The sequence below is a fragment of the Xiphophorus hellerii genome, chromosome 22 (assembly GCF_003331165.1).
Source record: "Xiphophorus hellerii strain 12219 chromosome 22, Xiphophorus_hellerii-4.1, whole genome shotgun sequence".
NCBI lineage: Eukaryota > Metazoa > Chordata > Actinopteri > Cyprinodontiformes > Poeciliidae > Xiphophorus > Xiphophorus hellerii.
In genome coordinates this window covers 29,068,572-29,096,110 of record NC_045693.1, presented here as the reverse complement: position 1 = coordinate 29,096,110, position 27,539 = coordinate 29,068,572, and the positions used below count along the sequence as shown (strand labels likewise).

Genomic DNA, 27,539 nt, shown 5'->3' with positions numbered 1-27,539 from the left:
TGCAAACGCCAGCCAATAGAATGGCAAGTTGTCCTGGTATCTATAGATCTTCCTAAACTGCATTTCTTTAAAATTTTTATTTATGTGAAATTTTGCAAGTTTCACATGAACGTTACAAAAAAGAAAGACAATGCAGATAAGATGGTTTTCCTCAAGAGTTACGTTCCACTGGAAAATCTGCAAATGGTGAATCCGTGAAAACTGATTCACGGAGTGAAAGTGTCTGTTTACTCCTTTGTGAGATCCTTGTGTTTCATGTCAATTTTGAAACACTGAAATTAATTATATAGATGATTCTCTAATTTATTGACATGTACCTGCAATTACAAATTAGAGATATATGACATCTGAAATCCAATAATTTCACAAAAAACTTGCCATAATTATTGAATAAATACACAAATGACCTGCCATACTCTTCCAACTCAGTCAGCTTCACACAGGTCTCGGCAGCACGTCGAAGGTTTGTCAGCGTAGCTTCAGGACCACAGCGAGTATGACACGTTTATTGATCTCTTACTCTGTCAGAAACACGCTAAATACTTAAAACTATTAGTATTAAATGTACATGTGCTTTTTCGCTCGGTTATCATAGTAATATAGTTACAATATTAGACAAGGCACAAAAACTTTTCTTATCACATCTATTTGATCTAACTAACATTATTAAACTATTTATCCTCACATTGTTATGGCACTCTTCCGTTGTGTTTCACATTATTGCTGTGGCCGAATGTTTGTGCTGTCACGCCTGGGCTCAAACATTTACCTGCAGGAACTGTGATAGGCCGAGTTATTCTCGCGCGTGGAGGAGTAGCATTGAACGCGCTCGCGAGCCAAGCAAGAGGTGTGTGCTTTAAGTATTCTCCGAAAATGACACATGACTCCTCATATAGGGTTCATGTAAATACCAGTGCAGGCGGAGCAGCACTCCAAAAGCTTCTTCCACATTACAGGCGCACGGCAGGGCGCGAGAACGGCGCGTTTGGCGCGCGCCCCGTCGAACCCAGTAACCACTTGTGTTTTTAGGGTAAATGAATAAATTGTAATTATACATTAGGTTGACAATGAAAGAATGGATGGACTAAGACAACAGCAGTTCACTGTAGAGTTTATACCTCTCAGGTGTCAAACATGAAGACCGAGTTAATTATTTTCCTTCACGTAACTCTTAACTACTTCCTTTTTGTTTGTCTGTGACTAATTATGAGTGCAGAGTGCAGTAGATACATCAAATGGCACTTTGTATTAGAATGTGTAGGTTCACCTTTGTAAAATTCTGTTTAAAATCACATTTACCATTTAATGTCAGAAAAAGGCTAGATGACAGAAAATGCGGTTTGCATAATATGCAAACCGCATTGCGTTGCAGAAACATTTCATCCCATTGATGTCCCATAAACTTTAAAGTATTATATTCAGATTAATGAAATATACAAAGGACAATCGGAATACCCCAGAAACCTCTGCATAAAACCGAAATAAAAGACGTTAACTTCCGTGTTTGTAATGACAAAATTTAAAAAGAACATTTTTAAGGCGTTTAATAAGCTTGTTTAAAAAAAAGGGGAAAAGGTGTTTAATAAAGTCTATATTTATTCATTTCTTGTTTGCAAAGTTAATCTTTAATAAAAACCTTGTGAAACCAGTTGGTTTTTTTGCGTGCAGGCTATAAACCTTGAGCTTTGTGCTGATGGCTTGACTTTGCAAGTATTTACAATTAAACTACACAAGTAATTCAATTGTCTTTGCTTGACACCAACAGATCATCTAATGAATGATTTGTTGTTTTTAATGTTGTTGACCAATAAATATAGTTAACAACATTAAAAGCATGATTGTTGTACCTTAATTCGTCTCTCTTTCCCCATTTTCCAACCATAAAGTTGTCATCATGACTTGGCAAAACTTCAGTCAGCCCACCTACATGCTGATATGACTCATCTGAGATAAAGTTCAAATTTTCATGCTGCTGTTCTCTGCTATTCAGTGCGGTCCTAACACATCTGGTTTTTGTCCGTTGCCATGCCTCTCTGGATAGACATGTCGACCAAAGTTGCCGTGGTGACAGGAAGCAACAAGGGAGTGGGACTAGCCGTCGTCCGAGCGCTCTGCAAGCAGTGGCAGGGGGACGTCTACCTCACCGCTAGAGATGTGTAGGTACACTTGTGTAACTATTACTATTACTTAATTCTCTTTTTGTCTTTTTCCTTCCACTCAACTTTCTTTTAATATGCTTTGATACAAAATTGCAGAAAAAAAAACTGGAATGGTCAGCTTTTTCTGCAGTTTTTCTGGTTGTTGTTTCTAACACACAGGGAAGACCACTAGCAGTCTTCCCTTTGTCTTTTGATCTTTGTTTATTACTCTAATTAAAAAAAATTAAGATATCATTAAAGAGGTCATCTTCTTAAGATGTCACTGATGTTAATGCTTGAAATTTATCACTTTATTTGCCATGAATTTATACAATGTCTGAATTAGATTAGTTTTATAATTTAAACTTTGATCATTCTAATTTATTAACAGCTGTATAATATGACTATGCCAGAATTAAGAACAAAATATTACTCCTTATTTGAAACACAAGACTGGGTTATCACGATCAGATTTATTAAGCAAGTGAATGCTGACATAACTATATGACAATAGTTATGATTGATTATGATTATTAACTATTATGGACAGTTTTTAGCACTACTATCCTCCAGCATGACATTCCCTGTATTCAAACCTTAGCCAGGTCATCTGCTGGTCAAAACATGTATTGCATTGAAGCTGATGTATAAAATATGTCAGGGGTTTTACTAATTATAATTAAAATAATAATAGATTTTATTTATAATGCCCTTTATCTTTAGATCTCAAAGGGCTACTGCTGTATCTAGTGTTCTAAAAGCTTTTTTTCAGTCAAGACGTCTCAGTTGACATAAGGTAATTTTGTGTGTTATAGAATATGCAAAGAAAAATATTAAAGAATATTAAAATAAAGAATATTAGAAGAAAATAATAGCAGAAGATATTGGACATAAAATATAAAAGAATAAACTACAAAATATTTTTTTCAGTTGTCATTAGCAGTCGCTGTTAAACAGTTTTTGCTGTATAAACAGTAAAATTGATTACAGATTGACGTTTTAAACTCTCCTTGCTGCTGTCTTACATTAGTAGCTAGCGCGTCTAGCATGTTGCTAAAGCTAGCAGAGGTAGCTGCTCCATAAGCAGCTCAAAGTAACATGCACAGACAGCCACAGCTAATCTTTGTGTAATCTAAAAACTCTAGAGAATTTAGATTATTCCGTTAATTCTGACATTTCCTAAAAGTTGCTAACATTTCCAGTTCCAACGTGATGAATAATTGAAAGACTGAACACTAAAAATGATCAACCAGAGCAGAGTTTTAGTCTGAACCTTATTGGCCAATGTTTTGCAGTGGTCGAGGTCAGGCGGCCGTAGAGTCTCTGGCCTCAGAGGGGCTGAAGCCTCTGTTTCACCAGCTGGACATCAACGACCTGGACAGCATTAAAACAGCTGCTGCTTTCTTCAAGGGGAAGTACGGAGGAGTGGACATCCTCATCAATAATGCCGCGATAGCGTTCAAAGGTAGGAGAGCTGCTTCTGTTGGAGAGAATCAGTTACGCAATTATTCATACTTTCCACAAATCCCTGCTTTGAAGAGCAGAAGGAAGAAACTCTTGTGGGGGAAACAGCAAACCTGTGGAGGAAAATGTTTAGTATAGATTAGATCAAAATCCTTCTGTTGCCATGCCAAATGCTGCGCACCTCACACCGGTCTGAACACAACCATCCTTACCTTGAAATATGGTGGTGGCAGCATCAAGCCATGGGGATGCTTTTCTTCTGCAAAGCGAAACAAAAAAACAAAAAAAAAAACAGCAGCAAAAAACAAAACAATTAAAAACATAGTATCATTTCCTTCCATGTCACATTAATGCTAAAGATTCACCGATCCGATATATCAATATCTGCATTGGTCCTGATATTGAAAAAAATTCTAGATTGGGTATCGGTGATAATGTGCCCGATTCATTAGGGCAGATCTACTCAGTCTAATTTTTTGCTTCGTTCTCTGAGCAACATCACCCTTTATTATTTATTTTACATTATATTTAGAATTCCTAATTGCTCTTTCTGAACCATTTGAAAGGTTTGTTACAGTTTGTTTTTTTACATGTTTGACCAAGGTAGCCACCCTGTTGTTTTAGTCAGTTTCAGTTTTTCATTATTCATTTACATTGGCTGTTCTCATCACACTGACTGAACAAATTAAAGTTGTGTTGGTTTTACATGTTGAACCAAGCTTGTGAAGCTGTTGGTGTATGTAAGTGTGCTGTATTGGTGCATAGATATCAAATAAATTTGTAATTCAGTACATTATTGTCTCTGTTTATAAAAAGAAATGTTTTAAGTCGATTCAGCTGTATTGGACCGGTACTGGCCGATACTAAACCTCAGATATTGTATCGGAAGGGAAAAAAGTGGATCAGTCCTTAAATGCACTCCTTTATGTTGATCTGTCACATAAAATTACAATAAAATGCATCATATTTTGTATGAAAACGGCAAAAAATGTGAAAAATCCAAGGGCATGAATATTATTTTAAGTCACTGTGTAATAAAGGGCTGACATTTAGATCTTATCAACTGTCTTAGTTGCAGACACGACTCCGGTGGCTGTCCAGGCAGAAGTGACCCTACAGACAAACTTCTTTGCTTCCAGAGATGTCTTGACTCACTTCCTGCCGCTCATCAAACCAGGCGGTACGAACACACAGCTGCATCTGAAGAAGTGAGACACAAGGCTCCTCCTTCACAGGAACTCATTAAAGGTTCAGCTCATGTTCAAATGAGCCAAATTATCTTTAGCTCAACAGTTAAAGACTTTACTTCTATGGGTGCAGCCCATAAAATTTTTCTGTCCAATCAGCAATCATTAAAAAGCCTGACCTGCAAATTCTGATTTTGGCCGATACCAATTTTTTTTTGTCGGAAAAGTTGTTAAATAGGCCTTTAACGACTCTGATTTTCAGACATTTGCGTACAACATGTAAATATCAGCCAACCGCCTAAAATTAAGGAAATCGGAACTTATTTATCAGTGCACCTCTACTTACTACCTCCCTACCAAGCATTTTAACTGTAGTTAATGGAGAGAACAAATCTATTTTGATCTGCTGTAGTATTTCAGAAATGATACGGAACTTGTTGGTAACCTATAAGTCATCTCTGCATTCGTTTTTAGGTCGTGTGGTGAACGTCTCAAGCTTTGTTGGTCCCCGTACCCTAAACAAGTGCAGCCTGGAGCTCCAGCAGCGTTTCCGTAGCGATGACATCACAGAGGACGAGCTGGTGGGCCTGATGCAGCGATTCGTCGACAAGGCCAAGAAAGGAGAGCTCAAGCAAGACGGCTGGCCCGAAATGCCATACGGCGTGTCGAAACTGGGACTGACTGTAAGATCTGTTTTCATTGGTTCTTTTGCACTAAAAACAAATTGTAGGATAAGTTTTGTAACGCCACTGATGTGACTGGACTCACATCACCGTGTTTGATGTGATAAGAATTTTTTTTAAATGTCTGCTTAATTTAAAGTATATTGCACCACGTAACTACAAACACTCAGAAAATTATTTTGTTTAAAGCCAAAAACTAAAAAAAACTTTGCTTAACACAATACGTTCAATGAAGTCAAACTGAACTGAAACTCAGAAAAGCTGAAAACAAGGAAATCATCTCTCAATTACCATAGATGATAAAATTGATTTTAACTATCTTGGTAGTAACAAATTTTAAGTAACATCATTTTAGCAACTTAAGATTTTCCGTAATATTCAAATATTCTAATGCTGGGCCAATCCGACAGTATTACTCAGCCTTGTGTAACTTTAAAGGAACTTCCGATGTTTGTTTTGCTCTAGACTCTGTCCATGATCCTGGCTCGACATCTGTCCAAGAAAAGACCACATGATGGGGTAATGAACAACAAAACTTCTTTTAAATGTTAGATTTTATAATCCTTCACTCTTTATCTGGCTCTACAGGTTTAGGCGCACTGGTGTTTATTTAAACTCTTTTTCTCAGATCTTGCTGAACGCTTGCTGTCCAGGATGGGTGCGCACTGACATGGCCGGTGAGAGAGCAGCCAAGTCACCAGATGAGGGCGCCGTCACACCGGCATATCTGGCCCTTCTGCCGCCTGAAACTACAGAACCTCATGGAAAGTTTGTCTCTGACAAGAAAGTTCAGCCGTGGTGAACACTGGATGAGTTTAAGTCTTCACAGAGGCAAAAATCTGTAAATGTTTTAAGAAACGGTTGAAACCGGTTACTGAAATAAGGTACAAAAGAACCTTATTACTAACAACACCACAAACTGCAAAGTTTCACAAAAAAAGTCACTACAGCTACCCAGTCAACAACACAAGCAAAAGGCTTTACCAAGATATCCCAAAGTGTTCTGATTGGACATCACAGATATAGTACAGAGGAGAGGTCAAGGGAAAAGCTGGCTCCCTTTGACTTTTCTCTCCCGTTTGACATTTTGGATTCTGGCATTGGCTGTTACATGCACACACAGATAACGATAAAGATATTCTTAAATGCTGTGTTTTATGCCAAAGACAAATATGTCAGACGAAACAACCTCATTCAGATGCTTTCATACTGTTTCTGGTTAAAGGCTTGTAAATCATCTCTGCTCCATCTATTCTCCCGTTGACTCAGTACCCCAGCAGATTGTGAGCCAGCGTGGTGCTGATGTACATTACGTGTGACAGTGGGAGTTGTAGTCTTGTCAGACAAGAGTAAAGCCCCGATTACCTTGTAGATAAAAACTAATCCGTTGCGTGGGAGCAGCGTGGAGATGGCCAGAGACAGAGGGGAAAGATAATCCTCTAATCTCTGCTGTCTGCCAGAGGAATTTCCCTCGCACTCCCTTTGATGATCATAATGACCGTCACTGTCATTGTTTGGAAGCGCTGAACGGGCATTATAATTACTTTATTGATCCTGCAGTTGGGAATTCCTTCAGTGGTAAATTCACAAGTGATACAACTAATACAGTCATCAATAACAACTTTGATTACGTGCAGCACACTATTAGGGCGGACAGCAGGCCTTGTTTCTCTATAATTCATCTATCTGACCAAACGTTTATATATTTTTAACATAAATGGCACAATTTATAACAGGGGTCTCAAACTCCAGTCCTCGAGGGCCGCAGTCCTGCAACTTTTAGATGTGCCTCTGCTGCACCACACCTGAACAGAATAATTAGGTCATTAAGGCTTTTTAGAACTGATCTACACAAGGAGGAGGTACTTAAGTCATTTCATTCCAGTGTTTTGTACCTGTGGCACATCTAAAAACTGCAGGACTGCGGCCCTCGAGGCCTGGAGTTTGACACCCGTGGTTTATAACATGGATGCTGATTTTAATATAAAAAAATGCTTATATCCAATGAGATGAAATTGCTAATAATTAACTTATTTAGCCTGTTTCATGTTGTTAGACATTTTCTGCTAAATTCTAAAGGACTAATAATAATAATAATAAATAAATAAATAACACATTTGATGTATTTTGCAATTTACATTTACAGTTACTGCTTGAATGTGGGTCATGAAATTGAACCAAACATTTTAAGCATAATTAATTTGTGAGCTAGGTATTTCCCAACATGGCCCAGTTGGTTACATGGCTCTTTCTGCACTAAATGTAACCATTTCCATTACTTAAAAACTGCATTTTGTATTTAGCTGTGCTATTTCTGTCGAATCTTAAACTTTGTTTGACCTTAGGCATTCAACTGCACAAAAACTTCCAAAAGATTTATTGTTGTTTTTAATCAGAAAGTTTCACAGTTTAAAAAGAACACAACATTGGCATTTTAAATATCTATATGCTTATGCTGCTAATGCTACACACCATCACCATGACCTCCAAAGTTTAGTGTTAAGATGTGATTTAGAGACCTCACTACAAAATAAGTGAAGCTGCTACCCCCGCGACCCGACCTCGGATAAGCGGAAGAAGATGGATGGATGGATGGATGGATGGATGGATGGACTACAAAATGATTGACTTACTGTTCTGTGTACTAAAAAATAAATGAACAGACAATTCAAACACAACTTGGGAATGTTTTATCCAGTCTTTTTTATTTTCCTGTAGCAACTAGCTGGTTACATGCTAACAGAGCTAGGCTATCTGGTATTTTTATATATATAAATGTGTTATTTTCTAACAAGTTTATATTATTTTCATGACAAGAAAATTGTGACTGCTTTTTTTCAGCTTCTGTTGAGAGTTTTAATGTTCGTTAGCCACCAGGGTCTGCAGCCCTGTCTAGCTTTTAAAGCAGCGTTATACACAGCAAAGTATAAAGTCACTATAGAAGAGTGCCGTATGACCTGAGTTCTGGTTAAAAAGCAGATACATTTTCAGAAACAGACATATTTATTAAACCCATATTTACTTTTATCAAAGTTACAAACTGCACATATTGCAAAGAAAGCCTTCTGGGAAACATTTAGCCTATATCAGGTTTGCCAAACTGTGAACCTATGATGCAGCTGAAGTCCATTAACCTAATTTGCCTATCAATGACTAACCTGTGTAATAAGTAACTTTTCACATGCTTTATATCCCAGTTCATTAGAACATAACACGTGAATGATGATTCAAAAGTGCAATAATAAATTATTTATTACCCAATAGCAATATTGTGTTGATTCCTAGATTGCAGAAAATTCTCATTTAGCTTCACACTGTAGTTCATGCTTTTTAATTAGCTACACACCACCCTCTGATTGACTTTCTGACCATTTGAAAAAGACCGCAGGGCATAAAATCCACTTATGGGTAACATATTAAAATTTACTACTACAAAACGAACAGATTAATTTGCAAATTCCTCATGAAAGATTTATTGACTAGAGACAACATCTTGACTTTAGCTGACAGCTTTTGATAACTAACCTATCAGGATTGCTGATTAATGACTTACAAAACCTTTAGCAATAAGTAAATTATTAATAGGGAAACTAGTTCTTTGGATTAAATATTTTAGAAAAGCCTATTTTCCTTTGGAAGTTTTACAACATCAAGGCACAGAGAGTGCACAAAAATCACTTCATAATCTCAATATTATCTCAACATAATTCCTTTATGAGAAGGAAAAATGGTTTTTATGACCAGATTCTAGTCTTTTTTTATAGATAAATTCAAAGAAATGTATCCTTGAATTTGAGGATTCAGGGACCAAATCCAGACCAACATTTCTCCTCCTTTGTTATCCAAAACGTAATTCTGCAAAATGTGACAGAATACAGTGACTTGCAGAAATATCAGTACCACTTAAACACTTTCAGACAACCAAAAACTCTAATATTTGTTTCTTTGATATTTTAGGTGATAGACCAATACAAGGTAGTGCATAGCTGTAAAGTGAAATGAAAAGAATGGAAGTAGTAGGAGGAGGAGAAGCAGAAGTATAAAGGTTTGGTCTAGATATGCTACATATGGAGTCAAATGTGAAATTGTATGGAGCAAAATACAAGACAATCCTAGAAGAAAACATGTTAGCTGCCTTAACAAAAAGCAGGATTTTACATAAAATCAAGAAAATTCTGGACGACTCTGACCATCCTCTTCATGAAACTGTCATACAACAGTTCAGTCAGAGGCTTCATCAGATTTACTGAAATACAGACTGCTACAGGAGGTCTTTCCAGGCCATCACCATCTACAATAACTCTTTGAAGAACCTTCAATAAAATGAGTTACAACATTTAATTTCCATTTTGGATCAACCAGGTGTTTTTGAGTTGAGTTGAATTAAAACATGAACAAAGCTGCTACAGACAGTCTCCCAAAAGACTTGCAGCTGTAAGTTCTGCGAAAGGTGGTTCTACAAAGTATGAAGCCATGGGGGGGTACAAATGAATGATGAATACAAATGCATACCACAGTTTGCATAATCTCATTTGTTAAAAAATGTGAAAAATCCTGTATTCTTTTCCTTCTACTTCGTAAACATGCATTGTATTAGTCGGTCTTCCACACAAAATTCCCAGTAGTTGAACTAAAGTTTGAGGCTGTACTAAGGGAAAAAGTGAAAAATGTTTGAATTGTGAATTTATACTTAAAGAGCACATATCTAACATGCTGTAAAGCTATTACCTAATTTCTTTTATATAGATTCTGTACCATTCCTTGCTTGCTTTAAAAGCACCTGATCTGAAAGTAGTTCATGCATATATATTTCAACATTCTTGTGTGTAAAAAAGTGATCTTAAAATCTCTAATTACCAAGAGCCAAGATAAAAAAAAGGCTTCTAAAGTGAGTATGCTAATAGGAACAGGACAAGTTATGTAACATCACAAGAACTAAATTGAGGTTTTAGGGACCATATAAGGTCCAGATTTTTTTCTCCCCTCTGTTAGGTAACCTGAGCTTATTTTTGGAGGCTGTCTTTTCTTCTGAACTAATCAGAAAGTCTCAGATGCTGAGAATGAAAAACTCAGCTGGAGTCGCTCTTCACTACGTTTCCAAGGCAGGAAATTGGACCAGAGGCTCCCCTGAATGTATATTATAACAGGTTTTTACAGATCTAAAGGCAAAGGTTGCCATGATCACTGATTGCACCTGGCTTGTAGGCCACAGCATAAAACACACTGCTGAAGACTTAAAGTCTTTTTTTTTTTTTTTACCCCTCCAGGGGGTCTTTTTGTGGGCTCTAGTGTCCCTTTTACGAAAGTAGGCTGACAGGAATGGGGAAGGAGAGGGGGGAAGACATGCGGCAAATGTCGCCGGGTCCGGGAGTCGAACCCACAACGGCCGCGTCGAGGATTCAAGGCCTCTAAATATGGGTCGCGCTAACCACTACGCCACCACGGCACGCCCTTAAAGTCTTTTTTTGTTGATAATATCTATGGCCAAACATTATTTCGTCTAATTCAGAAATTTTTGTTTTTTCATGATCCATTACAACTTACTACACTTTTTCTCACAACTGAATAGTGTTGCATTTAAATCTAATAAATCTCATTAGATCAAAAAGTGAAAAGTGCCTCCCAAATCTCCTACAACCCATTTCAACCAAACACAAGCTTATAGTTTGCAGAATGCAGATTTCTATGTCCTTTTTGACTCTCTTAAATATATCTATCATGTAAAATATTAGATAATTGGCAACAATGTAGAGAGAACTAATGTGATCTTGGACTACATGCAGGTGGATTTGTTTTGCCATTAGTCATACTTAGTTGCTGGCATAGCTTTAAGAATAATAACTGCTGTTAATGTGTAAAACTGGTGGTTTTAGCTTTATACATCAAGCACAATAATTTTAGATTTCGTGAGTGAAAAATAAAGCCTTTAAGCTAGCTGTTGGACATATTGGAGACCACATGAGTGCATCAGAAATAGTATGTTGTAAAACTTAGTGTTTTGTAGCATTTCAGCAGGATGGTGATGGATCATCTCCAACCTCATATAAATGGTAAAGAGAATTGAATTCATTTGTTTCAAAAGTAAGAAAGTGGAAGGAGAAACAATTTAAGACCAGTTGAAAAATTGTAAGAATATCCAGTTTGCACCGTTGAATCTTAAGAAGGTTGAAAGTAGAACTTCAAAATGCAAAAAGAAGAAATGGGAGTGAGACAAAAAAATAAAAATCTGAGTAAGCAATTTTTTAACAAAAACAAACTGGAATGAATTGTTTCCTCTGGTTTTTTGGTTTCACTCCCATTTCTTCTTTTCGCATTCTGAATTTCTACTCAGAACCATTTTAAGGTACAACAGTCCAAAATGAGAATTCTTGTCATTTTCAACTGGTCTTAAAATTTTGCTCAGCAGTGTATTTGTCAAACAGAAACATGTATGATCAATCAGGTATGATTTCCGATATAATAATTGCAACACAGTTGATACTAGTGTGTTGGAGCAAACAAACAAGCACTCTTTCAGGACACATTGCAGCTTACTTTAGGGTTGATGAAACTACCTCAGCATCTGGACACAGTAAAAAGGCAGTATGAGGATCGTGTACTTTAGTTTTATACATGTGTTCCTAATCTTACACTACATTATTGTATAAGAACGTCCAGAAGACACATGTACCCACAGTTTCAGAGATTCAAGGGTTTGTGGGTTTGACAAGATGGTCAATAGAAAATGAACACCACAGGGCACTGTACTCTCACCAGTTCTTCTCACTTTTGCACTTCTTGTATGCATCAGTTTTTCAGTACAGGTCAGAGTTCTGTCATCTACAGAAATACTTGTATGGCTCCGTATTTGTTGGGTGTATCATGAGAGATGGAGTACAGAAAAGTCATTGACTGCTTTCAGGTTTAATCTTTGAACAATCATTTCAATGTAAATGTGAAATTGAGGTCTTTTTTATGGATTCAGGTTAGTCAAAGTCATTCACAAAAGCGATCAGCTTCACCTGAGTTGGTGTTATTGACCTTCCCATCTCTCAAAATAAGCAGCGTTGCTTATGGATATAAGGATGTTTTCGCATCTGATTGTCTGGTAGACCTGGTTCAATTGGGGACCAAAATTGCAACATTTGATATACACTGCCTGGCCAAAAAAAAAGTCGCCACCTGGATTTAACTAAGCAAATAGGTACAAGCCTCCAATTGGATAAGTACTGCATAGGCGATTATCTTTCAGCTGGCAACAAGTTATTTAACCCCAGCTGATGCAATGAGTAACTCCTCATTTCTTAAACAACCATGGCAAAAGACACATCCTGTGGTCGTGGAAAAGACGTTAGTCTGTTTAAGAAGGGTCAAATCATTGGCATGCATCAAGCAGAGAAAACATCTAAGGAGATTGCAGAAACTACTAGAATTGGGTTAAGAACTGTCCAACACATCATTAAAAACTGGAAGGATGGTGGGGAACCATCGTCTTCCAGGAAGAAATGTGGTCGGAAAAAAATCCTGAATGATCGTGATCGGCGATTACTTAAACGTTTGGTCAAATCAAATCGAAGAAAAACAACAGCAGAACTCAGGAGTATGTTTAATTGTAAACGCAAAAGCATTTCCACACGCACAATGCGAAGGGAACTCAAGGGGTTGGGATTGAACAGCTGTGTAGCCGTAAGAAAACCTCTAATCAGTAAGGCTAACCAGAAAAAAAGGCTTCAGTTTGCTAGGGAGCATAAAGATTGGACTCTGGAGGAATGGAAGAGGGTCATGTGGTCTGATGAGTCCAGATTTACCCTGTTCCAGAGTGATGGGCGCATCAGGGTAAGAAGAGAGGCAGGTGAAGTGATGCACCCATCATGCCTAGTGCCTACTGTACAAGCCTGTGGGGGCAGTGCTATGATCTGGGGTTGCTGCAGTTGGTCAGGTCTAGGTTCAGCAACATTGTGTGCCCAAAGAATGAGGTCAGCTGACTACCTGAATATACTGAATGACCAGGTTATTCCATCAATGGATTTTGTCTTCCCAAATGGAACGGGCATATTCCAAGATGACAAAGCCAGGATTCATCGGGCTCACATTGTGAAAGAGTGGTTCAGGGAGCATGAGACATCTTTTTCACACATGGATTGGCCACCACAGAGTCCAGACCGTAACCCCATTGAGAATCTTTGGGATGTGCTGGAGAAGGCTTTGCACAGTGGTCAGACTCTCCCATCATCAATACAAGATCTTGGTAAAAGATTAATGCAACACTGGATGGAAATAAATCTTGTGACACTGCAGAAGCTTATTGAAACAATGCCACAGCGAATGCGGGCTGTAATCAAAGCTAAAGGCGGTCCAACAAAATATTAGAGAGTGTGACCATTTTTTGGTGGTGACTTTTTTTTTGGCCAGGCACTGTATATTCAGATGGTGTGGTTCACTTTCACACAGCATTGTGTGAAATGCCCTTTGGGGAACTTGTACCCCCCACCCTCACCTCACCAAAACCACAAAACCTCTGAAGAAGACACCAAAGGCAACTTCCTAGTTCAAGAAATGTAAAGCAAAATGGAGTGATGTGAAATTTTAGAGGTTGTAGGATTGACTTTGGTATTTCTCCAGCTAGTAACTTTCTGGTTCACATCAGAATTCCATTGCACATTCACACCTCCCCATATGAAATGGAATTTTCTAGACAAACAAACAAGAGTTCAATTAAAGTGTACTAAATGGGACTGGTATGATTGCACCCTAAGAGCCAGTAGTGCTGCAGTTTGTAAATGCACAGGGATCAATGCAGTATTTTGTTTATTTGTGGTCCCCACATTTATCCACAGGGGAAAGTAGCTGATCTTCAAACACATTTGTTTCAGAAATAAACAAACCAAGCGTTATTTTCTGCTTCTCCTACTGCTGTTGAGTAATGCCTGCTTTGTGTTATGGCCCCACTCTTTGACTGAGGGATTCGACTGAATTCTCTAAGTCAGCCATGTTTCTGGTGAGTTCATCGTTCTCCAAAACTGAAGTAAGTTAGCCTATTCAAGAGAATCAGCCACGTTTGCAGGATGTTTGCTGAATCTGCTAACTCGAGTCAGTGAAGTGGTTCAACCGAATTGTCAGTCTGCAGCATTTCCATGAGTCTGCTAACATGCTTTGTGTGCTTAGCAGCAGCCAGCCTTAAGACTCATGCGATCAGTGTTGTTGAAAACTTCAGATCCAGGCTTTCTGATTCACCATGACTACATTTAGGAGCCAACCAACTCTAATATGAACAAGACAAAGAAGTTTGTTGTGAGGCAAGAGTATGTCAAAGACTATAGAAGAAGACTTCAATAGTGAAGCAGCAGTACAATTACTGTTCACCTAGACAACTGACAGACGCAACCGTAAAGAAACATCTAAAGAGCAGGTGGGAAAGAGCAGGCCGTTTTTCTTCAGGAAGTACTTCAGATCCACTATAAGTCTATTGTGAAGAGTGCAGTCTCCTGTGCAGTCATCTGTTGAGGCAGCAGCATCAGAACCAGTGACCTAAAATGTGGAACAAGCCGATAAAAGGCTGACTCTGATTTGGGGGCTATTGTAGAACCTCAGGAGGTACTTGCGTAAAATACCTCTTCTTTATTATATGAATAACTTAATAGACAACCTGAGCATCTTCTGAACTACGGTAGACAGTAACCCAGCCACAGTGTCATTTAATTTCCCTTCAGAATTACTAAACTATATCTGAAATGAGCTGAATTTAATATACAATTCTACTAATTTGTTTTCAATTCTAAACACTGTCCAAATCGTGAGGTAATGTTGCAATGTTACTGCTTACCACTAGATGGCAGTAAAGCAGTACCCTACATCTCTCCTGCTCTTCACTGCACCTGCCCAGCATTTTAATGCCTCTCCCTGCTACATCTGGTGTCTCTACAGGATCTTCCTGCTTACTCAATTCCCTCTCGCTGTTAACTGAAGTCAAATTTGACAAACAAAACTGTCCTTATTAAGCCGGTGGTGGCTTCGACTAAAAGAGGCAACCTCAGATTGGTGTTTTTAAAATTGCCTTTACAGAAGCTGAATGTCCTCGCAAGCTGCAAAAATGTTGGAATCAGAGTCATTGTAGTTCAGCTGCCATTTTAAAACCAAGCATTCCTGTTTGGTGGTTGAATTTAGCTCGTACTACGCTAAGGTGAAGGGTTAGAAATTAAATGTCAGATTAAATGTCATGCTTAAATGTCAGAGAAGTCCAAGCCCTCAAATGTAAGACAGCACTTGCTTTTGTACTATTTCGTCCCGGGTGCCTTCAGATAAATGTGCCCACGAAGTGAGTTTTCCCTTGCAGTGACACAAACATGACATCAAAGTCAGAAGTGAGTGAATAAATGCTGAACTGAAATGATCTGGCAGCCCCCTCGGGGAGCCTGCTTGTCCTTTTCAGAGACCTGTACTAACAGGACTTGCTTCTTATTCAGCTGCTTTGTAAGCAAAGGGAAACCATGCTGACATCAGACAGACCTGAGCTGCTTCAGAGTCCCAAAATGAAAGGAGGAAAAAAAAATTACAACATCAGCAGGGGACACACTTCAGTGTGAAACACACGGCAGGGAGGAAGCTTTTTTGGATAGAAACTGTTCAAACTTGACTAAGAGTATAAGAAATAGCGACACTTAATGGCCAAACAGAGAACTGCCTGACTCTGGTGATGAGTAAAAACTTATAGATTGAATATACCTAACAAAACAACATATTGTTTCACTACACTGTAAAACCTAACAGTACATCTTAATAACAGAAATAAGTTGAAATAACATTAATTTACTAAAAGGTTGTGGCAAATCATTTCTATCAATTAATTACACTTGGAAATAAATTTTTGAAGTATTAACTCAGTTGTTTCAAGTGCAGGTTTTGGGTTATTTTAAGTGATGACCTATAGACCCATTTAGCATTTGTAAGGAAAGATGAACACACATTGCGGCAATGGAAGCATGGCTTTTAATAGCTGGTTGTCAAGCTATGCTGGCGCATTATCCGCAAAAGACCGTGAAGCTGACTTTTAAAAATTAACTTTAACAAATAGCAATTGGTTCCCAGATCTGTGGACAGTTACTGAATTGGGGAGAGAGAGATGCTGTGCAGAGACAGAGTTGGGATAAAACAAATTTAAGTTAATCTATTTAAGCTTAGTCCATGTAAAAAAGTTACAGGGGTAGTATTTCAAAATAGAACCACTTAAAGCGCACTTTGCATCCCAAACTGGACTCTGCTTAGACTGTTTCTCTTTAGATCCCGCCATCTTTAATTCTGTATCCACTGGCTGGATTTATGGATGACCAGCACTGCCCTCTTCTGGATGTCAGGGAAACTACAATTAAAAGAAGTTACAAGTGGACATTTTTAGATTGGAACAAATTTTATACTAATAAACTATTAAATCGACAATCAATTGTAAGTCGATTAATTGTTTGCATCCCTAATTCAAATTCAAAATTTCTATTTATTGTACAATCTGTTTGATAGCAAAACAAAAAGAATTTACAGGATTCTGCTGCACAGAGATAGCAGCATTTTTCTGGAGCTTTGGCAGTTTCAGAAGGACTGTGCAGGGTTGCTGGCTTCAGAATATCTCTCAGCAGCACAACGTGAAGCTGACATCTCATACTGTCAACATTCATCCTCAGAGCCACAACGTCCCATCGGAAAAACATCTTGTGCTGCGTTATGGCTGAGCAGACATATCTGGGCTCTCACTGTGGGATCTCTCCAGCACGGCCTCTTCTCTCACTGCGATGCAGGATGAACAACATGTAAACTGTAAAACAGTGAGGGGAGATAACAAATGACATATCACATGGGACACCCATGTGGTTTAAGGAAGGGAAGTTGGTACATGGAGACCCAGAACCACAGATCTTGCCTGCCTGTTTTTTTCTCAGCATATACGAGAAAAGATGTGCTTCTTTTTATGAATGCAAGACTTTTTTTTTTTTTTTTTTTACATTTGTCCCTCCTGAATGTATCTTTTCTGTGCGCCAAGAATTTAATGTCTAACCTTATATAGTTCATACCTAAAGCTCTGAACAATGGCTAATACGTACAGCAGTCACTTGGCCAGACACCTCCTGATGATATGGCACAAATATTGCTCCAAAACGAGTCACTAACATGAGCTGATATACAAGCTATCCCTCCCATCACGGGCTAACGCTCCATCAGCTACAGAAAGTTTCACAGGAGTAGCTACAGTTTCTAAGGGGCAGGGCCTCTTTAGAATTAGGATTCTAAAGAGAACAGTTAAATATGGAGAACTGATGGCAGGAATCAAAGGATCGAACACAGAGTTACATCATACAGGATAACAAGCATTGGCTACTAGCTTTAGACAACAGTGAGACTAAAAAGCTCATGGTATGTCTCAAAGCCTCTTGAGGTTCAAACACATTTTGGTTATCCTACTGAGTATGTCGTTGATTTACAAGGACACCAAATGGAAACTTTTAAAGGCAACTGGCTTTAACTGATACACAAACCTTCATCACTGTATGCTACGCAGCTAACTGAAGCTGACTTCTATCGTAAATTAGTCAGGCGGCGTCTCATTTGCAGGACATCGCTTACACCTCATCTACTCATTTAGGCTGCTATTTCCACTCTGAAGAGTGGGATGATAGAAAGGGGAAGATGAGTGAGTGTCTGTCATTCAGAAAGTTCAGCTGTACTTTCATGCAAAGCTCCTATTAACCTGCAGCTCTGACATGCAAGAAACTGACTCACCTGGAAAATAGAGGCTTGTTGGAAGTTCAGACTTTAAAAAGGGGCTTTATTATGTTTTTTTCCAAACTGTTTGATATACTTTAAAAACTTGGACAAGTTTCTCATTTAAAATATGAATCATAAAATGCAATTTAAATGACCAATCATGCCCGTTCTTCATCAGTTTCGATAAAGAATGTTTATGTGTTTTATTTGAAAGTGAATGCCAAATGGAATTCATGCAAGATTCTTTTGGAATTAGGTCAGTCATTCAGAAGTCTTCAGATCTTTGTCAGATTCTGAATCCTCTTTGGTAAAACCCTCCATCTATCAGTCTGAGAAGAGATTGTCAGCTCTCATTACAATGTAAGTGGGTCAATGGCAGTCAAGAAGCATTAGTGAGAGGCGCTACTGGCTGCTGTTGACCCCTGATGTGGAACCTACAGTTCATCAAACGAGAGCGGAGCTAAACAACGCCTCCAGGCCCGGTGGGGTGAACGTGGCTGGGGGGTTGAAAACAAAGGAGAGAATGAAAGTTTGATGAACAACAACTGTGAAGCAACGCGGTCGAGAGAATCAGGTAAGAGGAACGAAACAAAGTTCGGCGCTGCGCCTTTGACACCCTGTGATCAAAGTCGTGGAAAATAAAGAGGGAAACCGTTTCTCCTTCCATGTCTGGTCCAATATTTTCCGGAGACATTCTGGTCTTATGTGTAAAACCTTTGGGACAGGGGCAAAAAGGTAGCTCGCACTTTTCATTTGCAGCAGAGACTCACATAAGGAGCTGGTTTGATTGACAGCGGTTGTTCAAGCGGTAGGTTGGATAGCAGCTCCTTTTTAATGGATGAAAGTGCCAGTAATTGATTATCTGTCAACAAACTTGGCAAACCGTGGCTTCTCTAATTAGATTCAATCCTCAGCTTTTATGGTGGGACATAAAATGACTGCTGCTCCTCAGGTTATAAATACACTGAATATTACATAATTCAGTGCTACAGGGCCTTGTGAATCTACTGTATTCACAACTCTTGACCTTTTCCAGATTTTGTTACAAACACAACATATTTTATTGAGATTTTCTGTGATAGACCATCAAGACAGTGTTAAGGTGAGGGAATAGTGGAGCTGGTGTTTAAGAAATCTTGAACAGTGACTGCGCTACAATGGAATGTTGTGTGTTGGAGTTGAACCAAAACGCAGACAGCAGCTCGAACACTCACAGCAAGATGAAATGCTAAGGAAACAAGTACAATGCACATGCATGTATGAATGAAGTAATACAAAGGAATAAACTAAAATAGCAAAATGAAAAAAGAATGATCAAAACAAAAACACCCAAAGATCATAACATGGAATTGTTGAGATCAAAGCAAATTTCTGCACTAGAATGGTTCAGTCAAAGACCATACAGAAATTCAACAGTAGTGGCATCTATGATGTCTCCAGAAATAACTTCTATTGGCCACCAAGTTTCACCAAAAACTTGAGCACTATTTATTAATTGACAAAAAACATTTAAATGCAAATGAAAACTCTCTCCACCCACCTATGTAAACTGTCCAAGCTATCACTTCACAGAGTGGCCATCCATGACTCCCACACTCAGCTCCTTCAGACTAGCCCGCAGCAATTAGCAAACCCCTGGTGGAACTGCTGAGCTCATTATAGGAGCTACTTCTAAATGCAACTCTGGTAAAGTTGTTAAAGGTTTAATAACGGAGCCATATTGTGATGACTTCCTGAAGGCAGAGTTTCAGAAAGAGGAGGAGTTTTTAAGGAGACAGAGGCCCAATTTCAAGGTGTTAAATTAACTCAATATTTTTAAGTCACATCTCATCTATACACGTAATACTGCCCTTTTGAATTTTACCTTCAGGTTGGCACTACAGAGCGCTATTTGCAATAACCAATTGCCACAGAGAAAGTATCTTCCCCCCGGCTGTCTCTCCAATGAACCAAATGAACACAGCAGTTTTATAGTTTTACAACAGTCCTTCTGTTTTATTTCATTGTATATAATTAAAAAATGCCTGCAGATACATGCACATATTATTCATTCATCCTTATTTTATATCCTCTAAACTTTATTTATTTATTTATACATTGTCTGTACTGTAAGCGCTTAATAATCAAAGTCAAATTTCTTATCTGTGCTCTTTACAAAGCTGTATAGAGCTCAGAGGGAAGTCATTCAGCGTGGAAAAGACTTTTTGGAACAAAATATACCACGTCGGCTACACTCTGCCACTCTAGAGTTAGATCAGATTCCCTGTTTTAAATAACGGTGCTACAACATAACCCCTGAAACAACTCAAGCAATCACAGTGTGAGCATTTCAAATTGTTTGAAGTTGTTAAGGACACAGCAGATATGTTTTGATATGAAAACAAGGTTTTTGCATTGAGAGCCACAAAGGTCAGGACATGCTTCCTTTGAAATGTCACAAGAGATGCATAGTGCTGTGAAAACGTATTTTCAGTTTCGGATCATCAAACAAATTTGAATATCATACAAAGGAAACCTGAGTTAATATAAAAGATAGCTAATAACCTATTCAAACCAACCTGGCTCTATTTGGAAAAGTGATTGTCCTCCAACCATACAACTGCTCGTACCATCCCGGGTGATTGTCTTCAATAACTCTTTTTACAGAAAAGTTTTATTTTGGTCTCATAAGTCAAGCTTAAAGTCCTGCAAATGCATTTAAATAAGACTTTACTGGGTTACTCCAAAACCTAGAACAATTTGTTCTTATTTTCTGAACCAATGACCTGCTGCATAACCCAAGTGTGCTTGAGCTCAAGGTCCCAAACTATGGCACTCAACTCGGCACATTGGGAACACCAACGAAGAAAGTCATAAACTAATAATACAGAACTTTCCCTTATCAAATAAAGGTTTCGCAAATCATGAACTGGGTATTAAATATTGTGCTTTTAGTGTAGAACAATCGATTCCATGTTTGAAGAGTTTTAAGTATTTAAGTCTATAAACTACAGCCAATTGAGATACTCAACATAAATGGTAAAATGGCTTTGTGCTTGTATTGTGTCCAAAAACCCCAAAGCACTTCACACCACAGTCATTCACCCATTCATGCACACACTCACATGCTGATGGTGGCAAGCTACTAGATAGTAGCCACACCTGCCCAGGGGTAGCTTGACAGAAGGCTTCCATGCACCGGTGCCACTGGGTCTGGTGGAACCACCCTTCTGAAGCCAGCTTCAGCTCTGTATTATACAGAATGTTTGTGCTTGGTGTAAACTGTCAAAAGAACATGTCAATGCATCTAGTATATGTCTCATACAGATATTGTATGCTAACCATTTCTTTTGATAACGTTTTCCTTATCTCATTTGGCGTGGAAAATGAGAAGGAGACTACTCACTTGTGTTACCCAAGACTAATGCTGGCATATCCAAGGCTAACATTAGCCACTGGCTATCATTAGCCACTGAATTGCTTGAAGTAGGCAATTCAGACCAGCCTAGGTATGCTAGTCATTAGCCTCTTCAAAGTTAATGCAAGTCAGTAGTCTCCTTCTCATTTGTCAACGCCAGCTACTCAGGTACCAGTTCTGGCCTATTGATTTTGGCGCCGAAAACACGCCATGTCGAACTGATGGCCGGACATTGTATTGACAGCAGCAGACCACTCACTGTCTCAGTTTCCTGTTGTCAGGCTATGAAATGTAAGTTAGCATCATAGCAAATGTCATTGTACATGTGTAGAGTGTAAAATAACATGTAAAACAACCAAAAGGACGTTTTACTGTCAGCTGAGCAACACTTTCCTTGTTGTTTCGCACGTTTGCAAAACAGCAGCTTTAAGGGGATCACAGCAAATTTGCTTCATACACACCTTCTAAATCGCTACCTTTATGCTACATACTTGCACCTTTACGGTGCTGATACTCAATTAGAGCTGACATCCCAGGTGAAACACATTTCCTAAATAGATCCGTGCAAGCAAAACCATCAGGACTATCAGTCCAGGGCCACCAGGATCAATAATCACTGATCTATATTTATACCAGCATGCTCACACAAGCCCTTCTCATTAGTTGTTGCAGTGACCATTGATTACAGTAATTCCCATAGCCCCCAGCCCTAATCTTTGCCTTTGCTTCTTTGTGTCGCTCCCTAATCCGCAGCAGGATCTGGAATATGATCGTAATTAACTTTAAGGTTTATTGTGGTTATTCTCAATCAACTCTGCAACCAAAACCTCCGTCATCTTTCACATATTCACTGCTGAAGAAATTGCTTTTATCGGAAGCACCTAGAGAAACTTGCTGTCTTAATTTTGGGGGTAAGCACATTAGTTAGAGTTTGGTCCAAGGACAAGCCAACAAATTACAAGTGTGGAGAAAAAAACTCTGTTTATAAATGGAAAAAAGCAACTTAGTATTCTGCTGAGCTACAAAGATCACCCCCCCAAACCACACTTAACCCCTAACCCCCTGATCTGCCTGCAGTCTTGATAAGAGTCATTTTTATTTCTATTAAACTATTCATTTGATTTCCTGAGTTGTATAGTCATAGCTGTTTGCCACTATGTGCTAGAACAAGCTGATTTTTGGGTGTTTATCTGGTCTTAAACTATCTGAAGACAATTTATGCTCAGCAACACAGTTTTTCCAGACGGTTCCCTCCAAGCTCTTATATCACAGCAGGATTCTGGCTCCTTGTTTACACACTCTGAACAGGCAGCGAAAACAGATTTATTTTAGTGGTTTTAATTTCATAACTTTTGCCATAATTTCAAAGTAAAGTCTTGCAGGGAATTTGTAAAAGTCTTTTTAGGTTATTGTTTCTAAATCGGGTAAAACTCATCTTGGTGCCTGAAGTGAAAAAAAAAATAAAAAAAGAAGGTCTTTAAAATGCCTTAGTTATGTTGCATTCTATCTTCCTCAGCAGGGACGTCACTAAAAGATAAGGGGGATGGAGGAAACTACATACTATAGGCCGTATTGTGTGTCAAAACATTTTCAGACATTATTAAACTTCTTCAATAAAATTTGTAATACTTATAGAACATTTAATGATCACTTTTCTGGTATGTGCTGTATGAATATTTGCACACATGGTGCTCTTTTGATGGAAACGTTATTAAACTATGAAAGCAACCTATCATACAATTATTAACACCACAAGTCCTCTGTTGAGACAAAACTAAGCAATTAAAAGCACAACAATTCACTGAGAGCACAACTATGTAAATGCATTGTAGTAAAGTAAGTGGCCCATCTTGTCTAAATAATGGCTAAAAACAACAATCTGGTACGACTGAGGCTGCTAATTCACAAAAAAAAAACTTTGCTTCTAAGTACCACGTCTGACCGATGGGAATTTAAAGAGTGATTGAATGATAGTTATCCATTTTAAATCAGTCAAATATAGTTCTTTAGTATCACCACTGTTGCAAGTTAGCTAGCATTGCTTAATAATTGCACAATTTTCAGTCGACACTAACATTGTTCCAATTGTAGTAAACTCAGACATTCTGACTTCCCATTTGAAAAAAATCAACTGGAAAATCAGCAAAGTTGTTTTTCCTTCTTGGAAAGTGGGAGGAACTCCTACTACCCCCAGTTAAGATTAGATTAAATACACATATTTTGCAGTTACCTGCTTTATACTTGGCTTTTAGCCTGTGTGAAGTAAACTGGAGTATTTCAGAACTGAATTAATACTAGTTCTTCCCAGCAGGCAGCAGCTATTCAGCTTACTACAGGCTATGGTGATAACGCCAGACGCCATGGCAAAAACAGAAGGGACAGTTTGAAGGCAGCTATGGGGATAATATCTACATAACAGCCATTAAATGAGTTGATAACATTCAAAACGGATAGCAGAAGAAATTACTGGTTATTGATGAAAAAAAAAAAACAGTTCCTCCTTATTGAGAACTTTTTGAGAACCCACAATTTTATGACTTTTTTTGGGTCAGATTTTATCCCCATAATGTCTTACTTTTGTATCCTCATGTACAGGTAACAAGTACAATTGATAAGTTATTGTTGCATCCCTTGGCTAATTATTGATGAAATAAGCAATAATTAGTTTCAGACTCCTTTTATTTAAAAGTTTTACTCCCTTAGTAAAGTGTACGGATTAACTTAATAAACTATAAGCAACAAAAACTGTAATTATCTGATCAGTAATCACTTACATAACCAGTCTTGGAGAGGAATCACGATGCAGTTCAGTCTTCTGTAAGTGAAAGTCACGAACTCACTCGTCTTCAGTAATTGGAGCACACACCCACATGTCCACGCAAACAGTTGGCCTTGCAAAAGGAGACAGAAAAAAATCTTCTTCCCACCATCTTTGTGATGCAGTTCATAAGACAGTAGAGACAAAAGAGAAAAGTAATGAACTGAGATACGCTGTATGGGGCAACAACTCTCTTTATTGCGTATCAAACTGACCGAGAACACAAATTCGCCTTCCCCTAAGATCCCGTAATGCCATGTGAACATTCAATTACTCGACAGCGTGGGGAGGATTCATTTATGCTGTGGAAATGAGGTGCAGTGAAATTCTAAACGGCTCTATAACAGCTGCAGGACTTTTTTTCCCCGTTCCAGTAGAAAATGGGGTAAATTTCTACAGGCAAGCCCAGTTTTAAAAAAAAAAATCATTTCAAAGCTCTTCACATGCTGACTTGCACACAAATGCGAATTGTACATAGATAATTACAAGCATAGTTATAGCAAAACAAAATATTCAATTCCTGAGCTAGTGAACCCAGGCTTAACAAGGCAATTTGAATCCCAAGTTAGAGTACAAAAAATACAGCTAGACAAGAAAATAGCAGAGAACAACCAAAACACTAGAATTTGATTTCCATTGATGGCTGTCATCAGGACAAACCAGAAGCACTTGTAGTAATAAATAAACCAATCCATGGTTGCACTTCTTAACCACATACACAGTTTTTTTTTGGTGACAATAACTGAGGTCTTCATAAACTGGTATGTTCATGGACTGGGTACCCAGTCCATGGTAAAAGCCATGATGTAGAAGTTTACTTTGTGCGTACCCACTTTAGCCTTGTGTTGTCAACAACAGTGGAGCCATTTTTACATTTTATTTATGTCTGTCTTGCTTTCTCCTGACATTAGCTGCGTTTCCTTTGACAATAGAATTGTGAAATTGAAATCACAAAAGTAAATGTGCTTAATGGAAACATGTCAGTTTCCAAAAAGTCACGTTTTTCACTAGAAGGTTTTTGCGCTAGGATGATGTTGTTTTTCGACTGTATCAAAATACAGTAGATGTATTTTGCAAAACTGCAATGGAAGCACGTTTTTTGCACCACATGAGTCGCGTGATCAATAACAAGATGTTATTACTGGCGATAGTAGGATGATGGTTTGTTTTGGGGGTTTTCTTTGGACTTCATAAAAAGTTAAGCTTTTCATTCCAACGAGTTGAATCCACAGCTCTTCTGTAAAATGGCCGACTACTATTTCCCCAAAATGCCAAGTACATGTAGGCGGGGCTTGTTGCTCCAATACCTGAACGTTTGCTCCAATGGCTGCTAGGTGAATTTCATTAGTTCCATGTGTGAATTATGACTATATCTCATGCAACTGTTTACATTTGTTGATGCCATGATTTATAATGACCTATCACTTTATCAAACTTATTCACATATGATTTTCATTTCATTTTTATTTAACAGAAACACAGTGATTGCGAAATTGTGTTTGTTTTTGACATTAGCAGACTATAAACAAAGATTTGCACACATTTGTAATAAAAACACAGCCAGTGTTTCCAGTAAAGAAGTTGTTAGTGAGACGAAATAGTAGAAACAAAATAGCTACTACAAATGTTTTGGCCAAATCGTTCTATTTTTGACACTTACACTCAGTAAAAATGTGCCAACCTTTAATTTTAGTATGGACCTAAATGCTCCGTCTTAATTTCCTAGAATTGTTTCATTTTATCATGAGTCAAATGGAAAGCTAGGAAGGCAGCTTTCAGAGAAGCTAAAGATAGAGACCTAAGTGTCAACATGCTGCAGCTAAAATGCCATTTAACCACGAAGGTGTTGTTTGTCGCTTCCTCTCACCCAACAAATATCTGTGTGGAGCCGTGTTAAAAAGACTGAACAGAGCCACTCAACTTATGTCTTTAGCTTTGTAAGTTCAACCACAAAAGGAGGCTTTAGTAAAAAGGCTAATGGAGCTTGTTATTTAGAGTTGCTCTGTTAAACAGGCTGCTGGCTGGGAGCAGCTAGACTCTCTTTCACTGTGAACGTTATAAGGAATTGAAAAGCATTTCAGTTGTAAGGAGAAAAATCCAGATTAGTTAGACATCTTTAAACTATATTTAAAGTTTAAAGCTAATTTTAATGTGAAATTAGGCTGAAGTCGAAACAGCAGTGCAAAAAGTAGCAACATGTGTCACTAAAGCTAAAAAAAAACCCCATACAGCAGATCAACAACTAGTCTGCTCTAGTGGCTTTATTTGAAAATGAAATGGCAGGACAGTGGGTTGTGAGGGAGGGGAAGACAAGCAGCCAAGGTCAACAAGCTGGGACTCCGTACAAGGGTCGCATGCTTTACCCCTGCGCCACTGCTGCACCCGATAAATTTTACCTTTAAACTTTTCTGCTGTGTTCCTCGCTCTTTGTGGCGCCGTTTCCTCACTAATCTTCTAACAAACCTCTGAGGTCTTCACAGAACAGCAGGGTTTATATTGGTATTTACTAACTGGGCAATTTCTATGCGAAATGCTTTGGGCTGGATTATATTTTGGGATTCCAGAATGAAGATGGAATCTTCACTTGATATAAACAACACTTGTTTATATCTAAAAAGTGATGAGCTACCTATCATTTTTCTTCCTGTTCCCAATTATGCACTACAAGGTAGCTACAATGCCCCATACTAAAAATGTTGAAGTTTACATAGTAATAAGACAAATGGAAATATGAGTACCTTTTCTAAGACAATCGAGACCATTTCAAAAGTCTTTCAAAGCAAAATGAAGCAGCAATTTTGAGTACATTTCAGATAACACTGAATATGAAACTAATAACTTTCACCTCTCTCCATGCGAGACTTCACTCTTTTCATTGAAAGACAAAATGTCCACTCATTTTCAGTCCAAACCTGACTATGCGTGAACGTACCAGCAGTATCAGCTGACTCAGAGGACCTCCCTTCTGCTCGCACACAATCACGCAGCGATTGCTCAACCCGTTGGATCTCCAGGGAACGCTTTGGCTGTCGGATCACATCTCATCACGGCCAGATTGTCCCATATGTTTTTGAGGCAGGTGTCCTCCTCTCTGTCACCTTTGTGGCCCGCAGCTTCCCTTTG

At 38.4% G+C, this 27,539-nt stretch overlaps 1 protein-coding gene and 1 long non-coding RNA gene across 3 annotated transcripts; one reads left to right on the top strand and one right to left on the bottom strand.

The window, feature by feature from the left end:
* The first annotated feature begins 6 nt into the window (after positions 1–6).
* On the top strand, positions 7–6,623 carry LOC116713164 (carbonyl reductase [NADPH] 1-like). Of its 2 annotated transcripts, XM_032553181.1 has the most exons (7): positions 7–494; positions 2,042–2,156; positions 3,434–3,603; positions 4,675–4,782; positions 5,264–5,472; positions 5,938–5,991; positions 6,101–6,623. In XM_032553181.1, exons 2-7 carry the CDS (start codon positions 2,044–2,046, stop codon positions 6,272–6,274), a joined length of 828 nt encoding a protein of 275 aa, XP_032409072.1. In that variant the 5' UTR covers positions 7–494; positions 2,042–2,043; the 3' UTR covers positions 6,275–6,623. The 2 variants fall into 2 exon arrangements, with proteins under 2 accessions (XP_032409072.1, XP_032409071.1); XM_032553180.1 differs by lacking the exon at positions 7–494 and having other exon boundaries at positions 1,341–2,156.
* Positions 5,544–27,539, bottom strand: LOC116713167 (uncharacterized). The gene is made up of 3 exons (XR_004337807.1): positions 27,349–27,539; positions 24,373–24,489; positions 5,544–5,964 (listed from the first exon to the last, which is right to left on the bottom strand). It is a non-coding gene; the product is annotated as an uncharacterized LOC116713167 (long non-coding RNA).

Excerpts from the sequence above, each read along its gene's own strand:
- LOC116713164 (XM_032553180.1), top strand. The coding sequence starts at position 2,026 with ATGCCTCTCTGGATAGACATGTCGACCAAAGTTGCCGTGGTGACAGGA. Across the intron at positions 2,157-3,433 it reads TACCTCACCGCTAGAGATGT|TGGTCGAGGTCAGGCGGCCG; the intron begins GTAGGTACACTT and ends AATGTTTTGCAG. Across the intron at positions 4,783-5,263 it reads GCCGCTCATCAAACCAGGCG|GTCGTGTGGTGAACGTCTCA; the intron begins GTACGAACACAC and ends ATTCGTTTTTAG.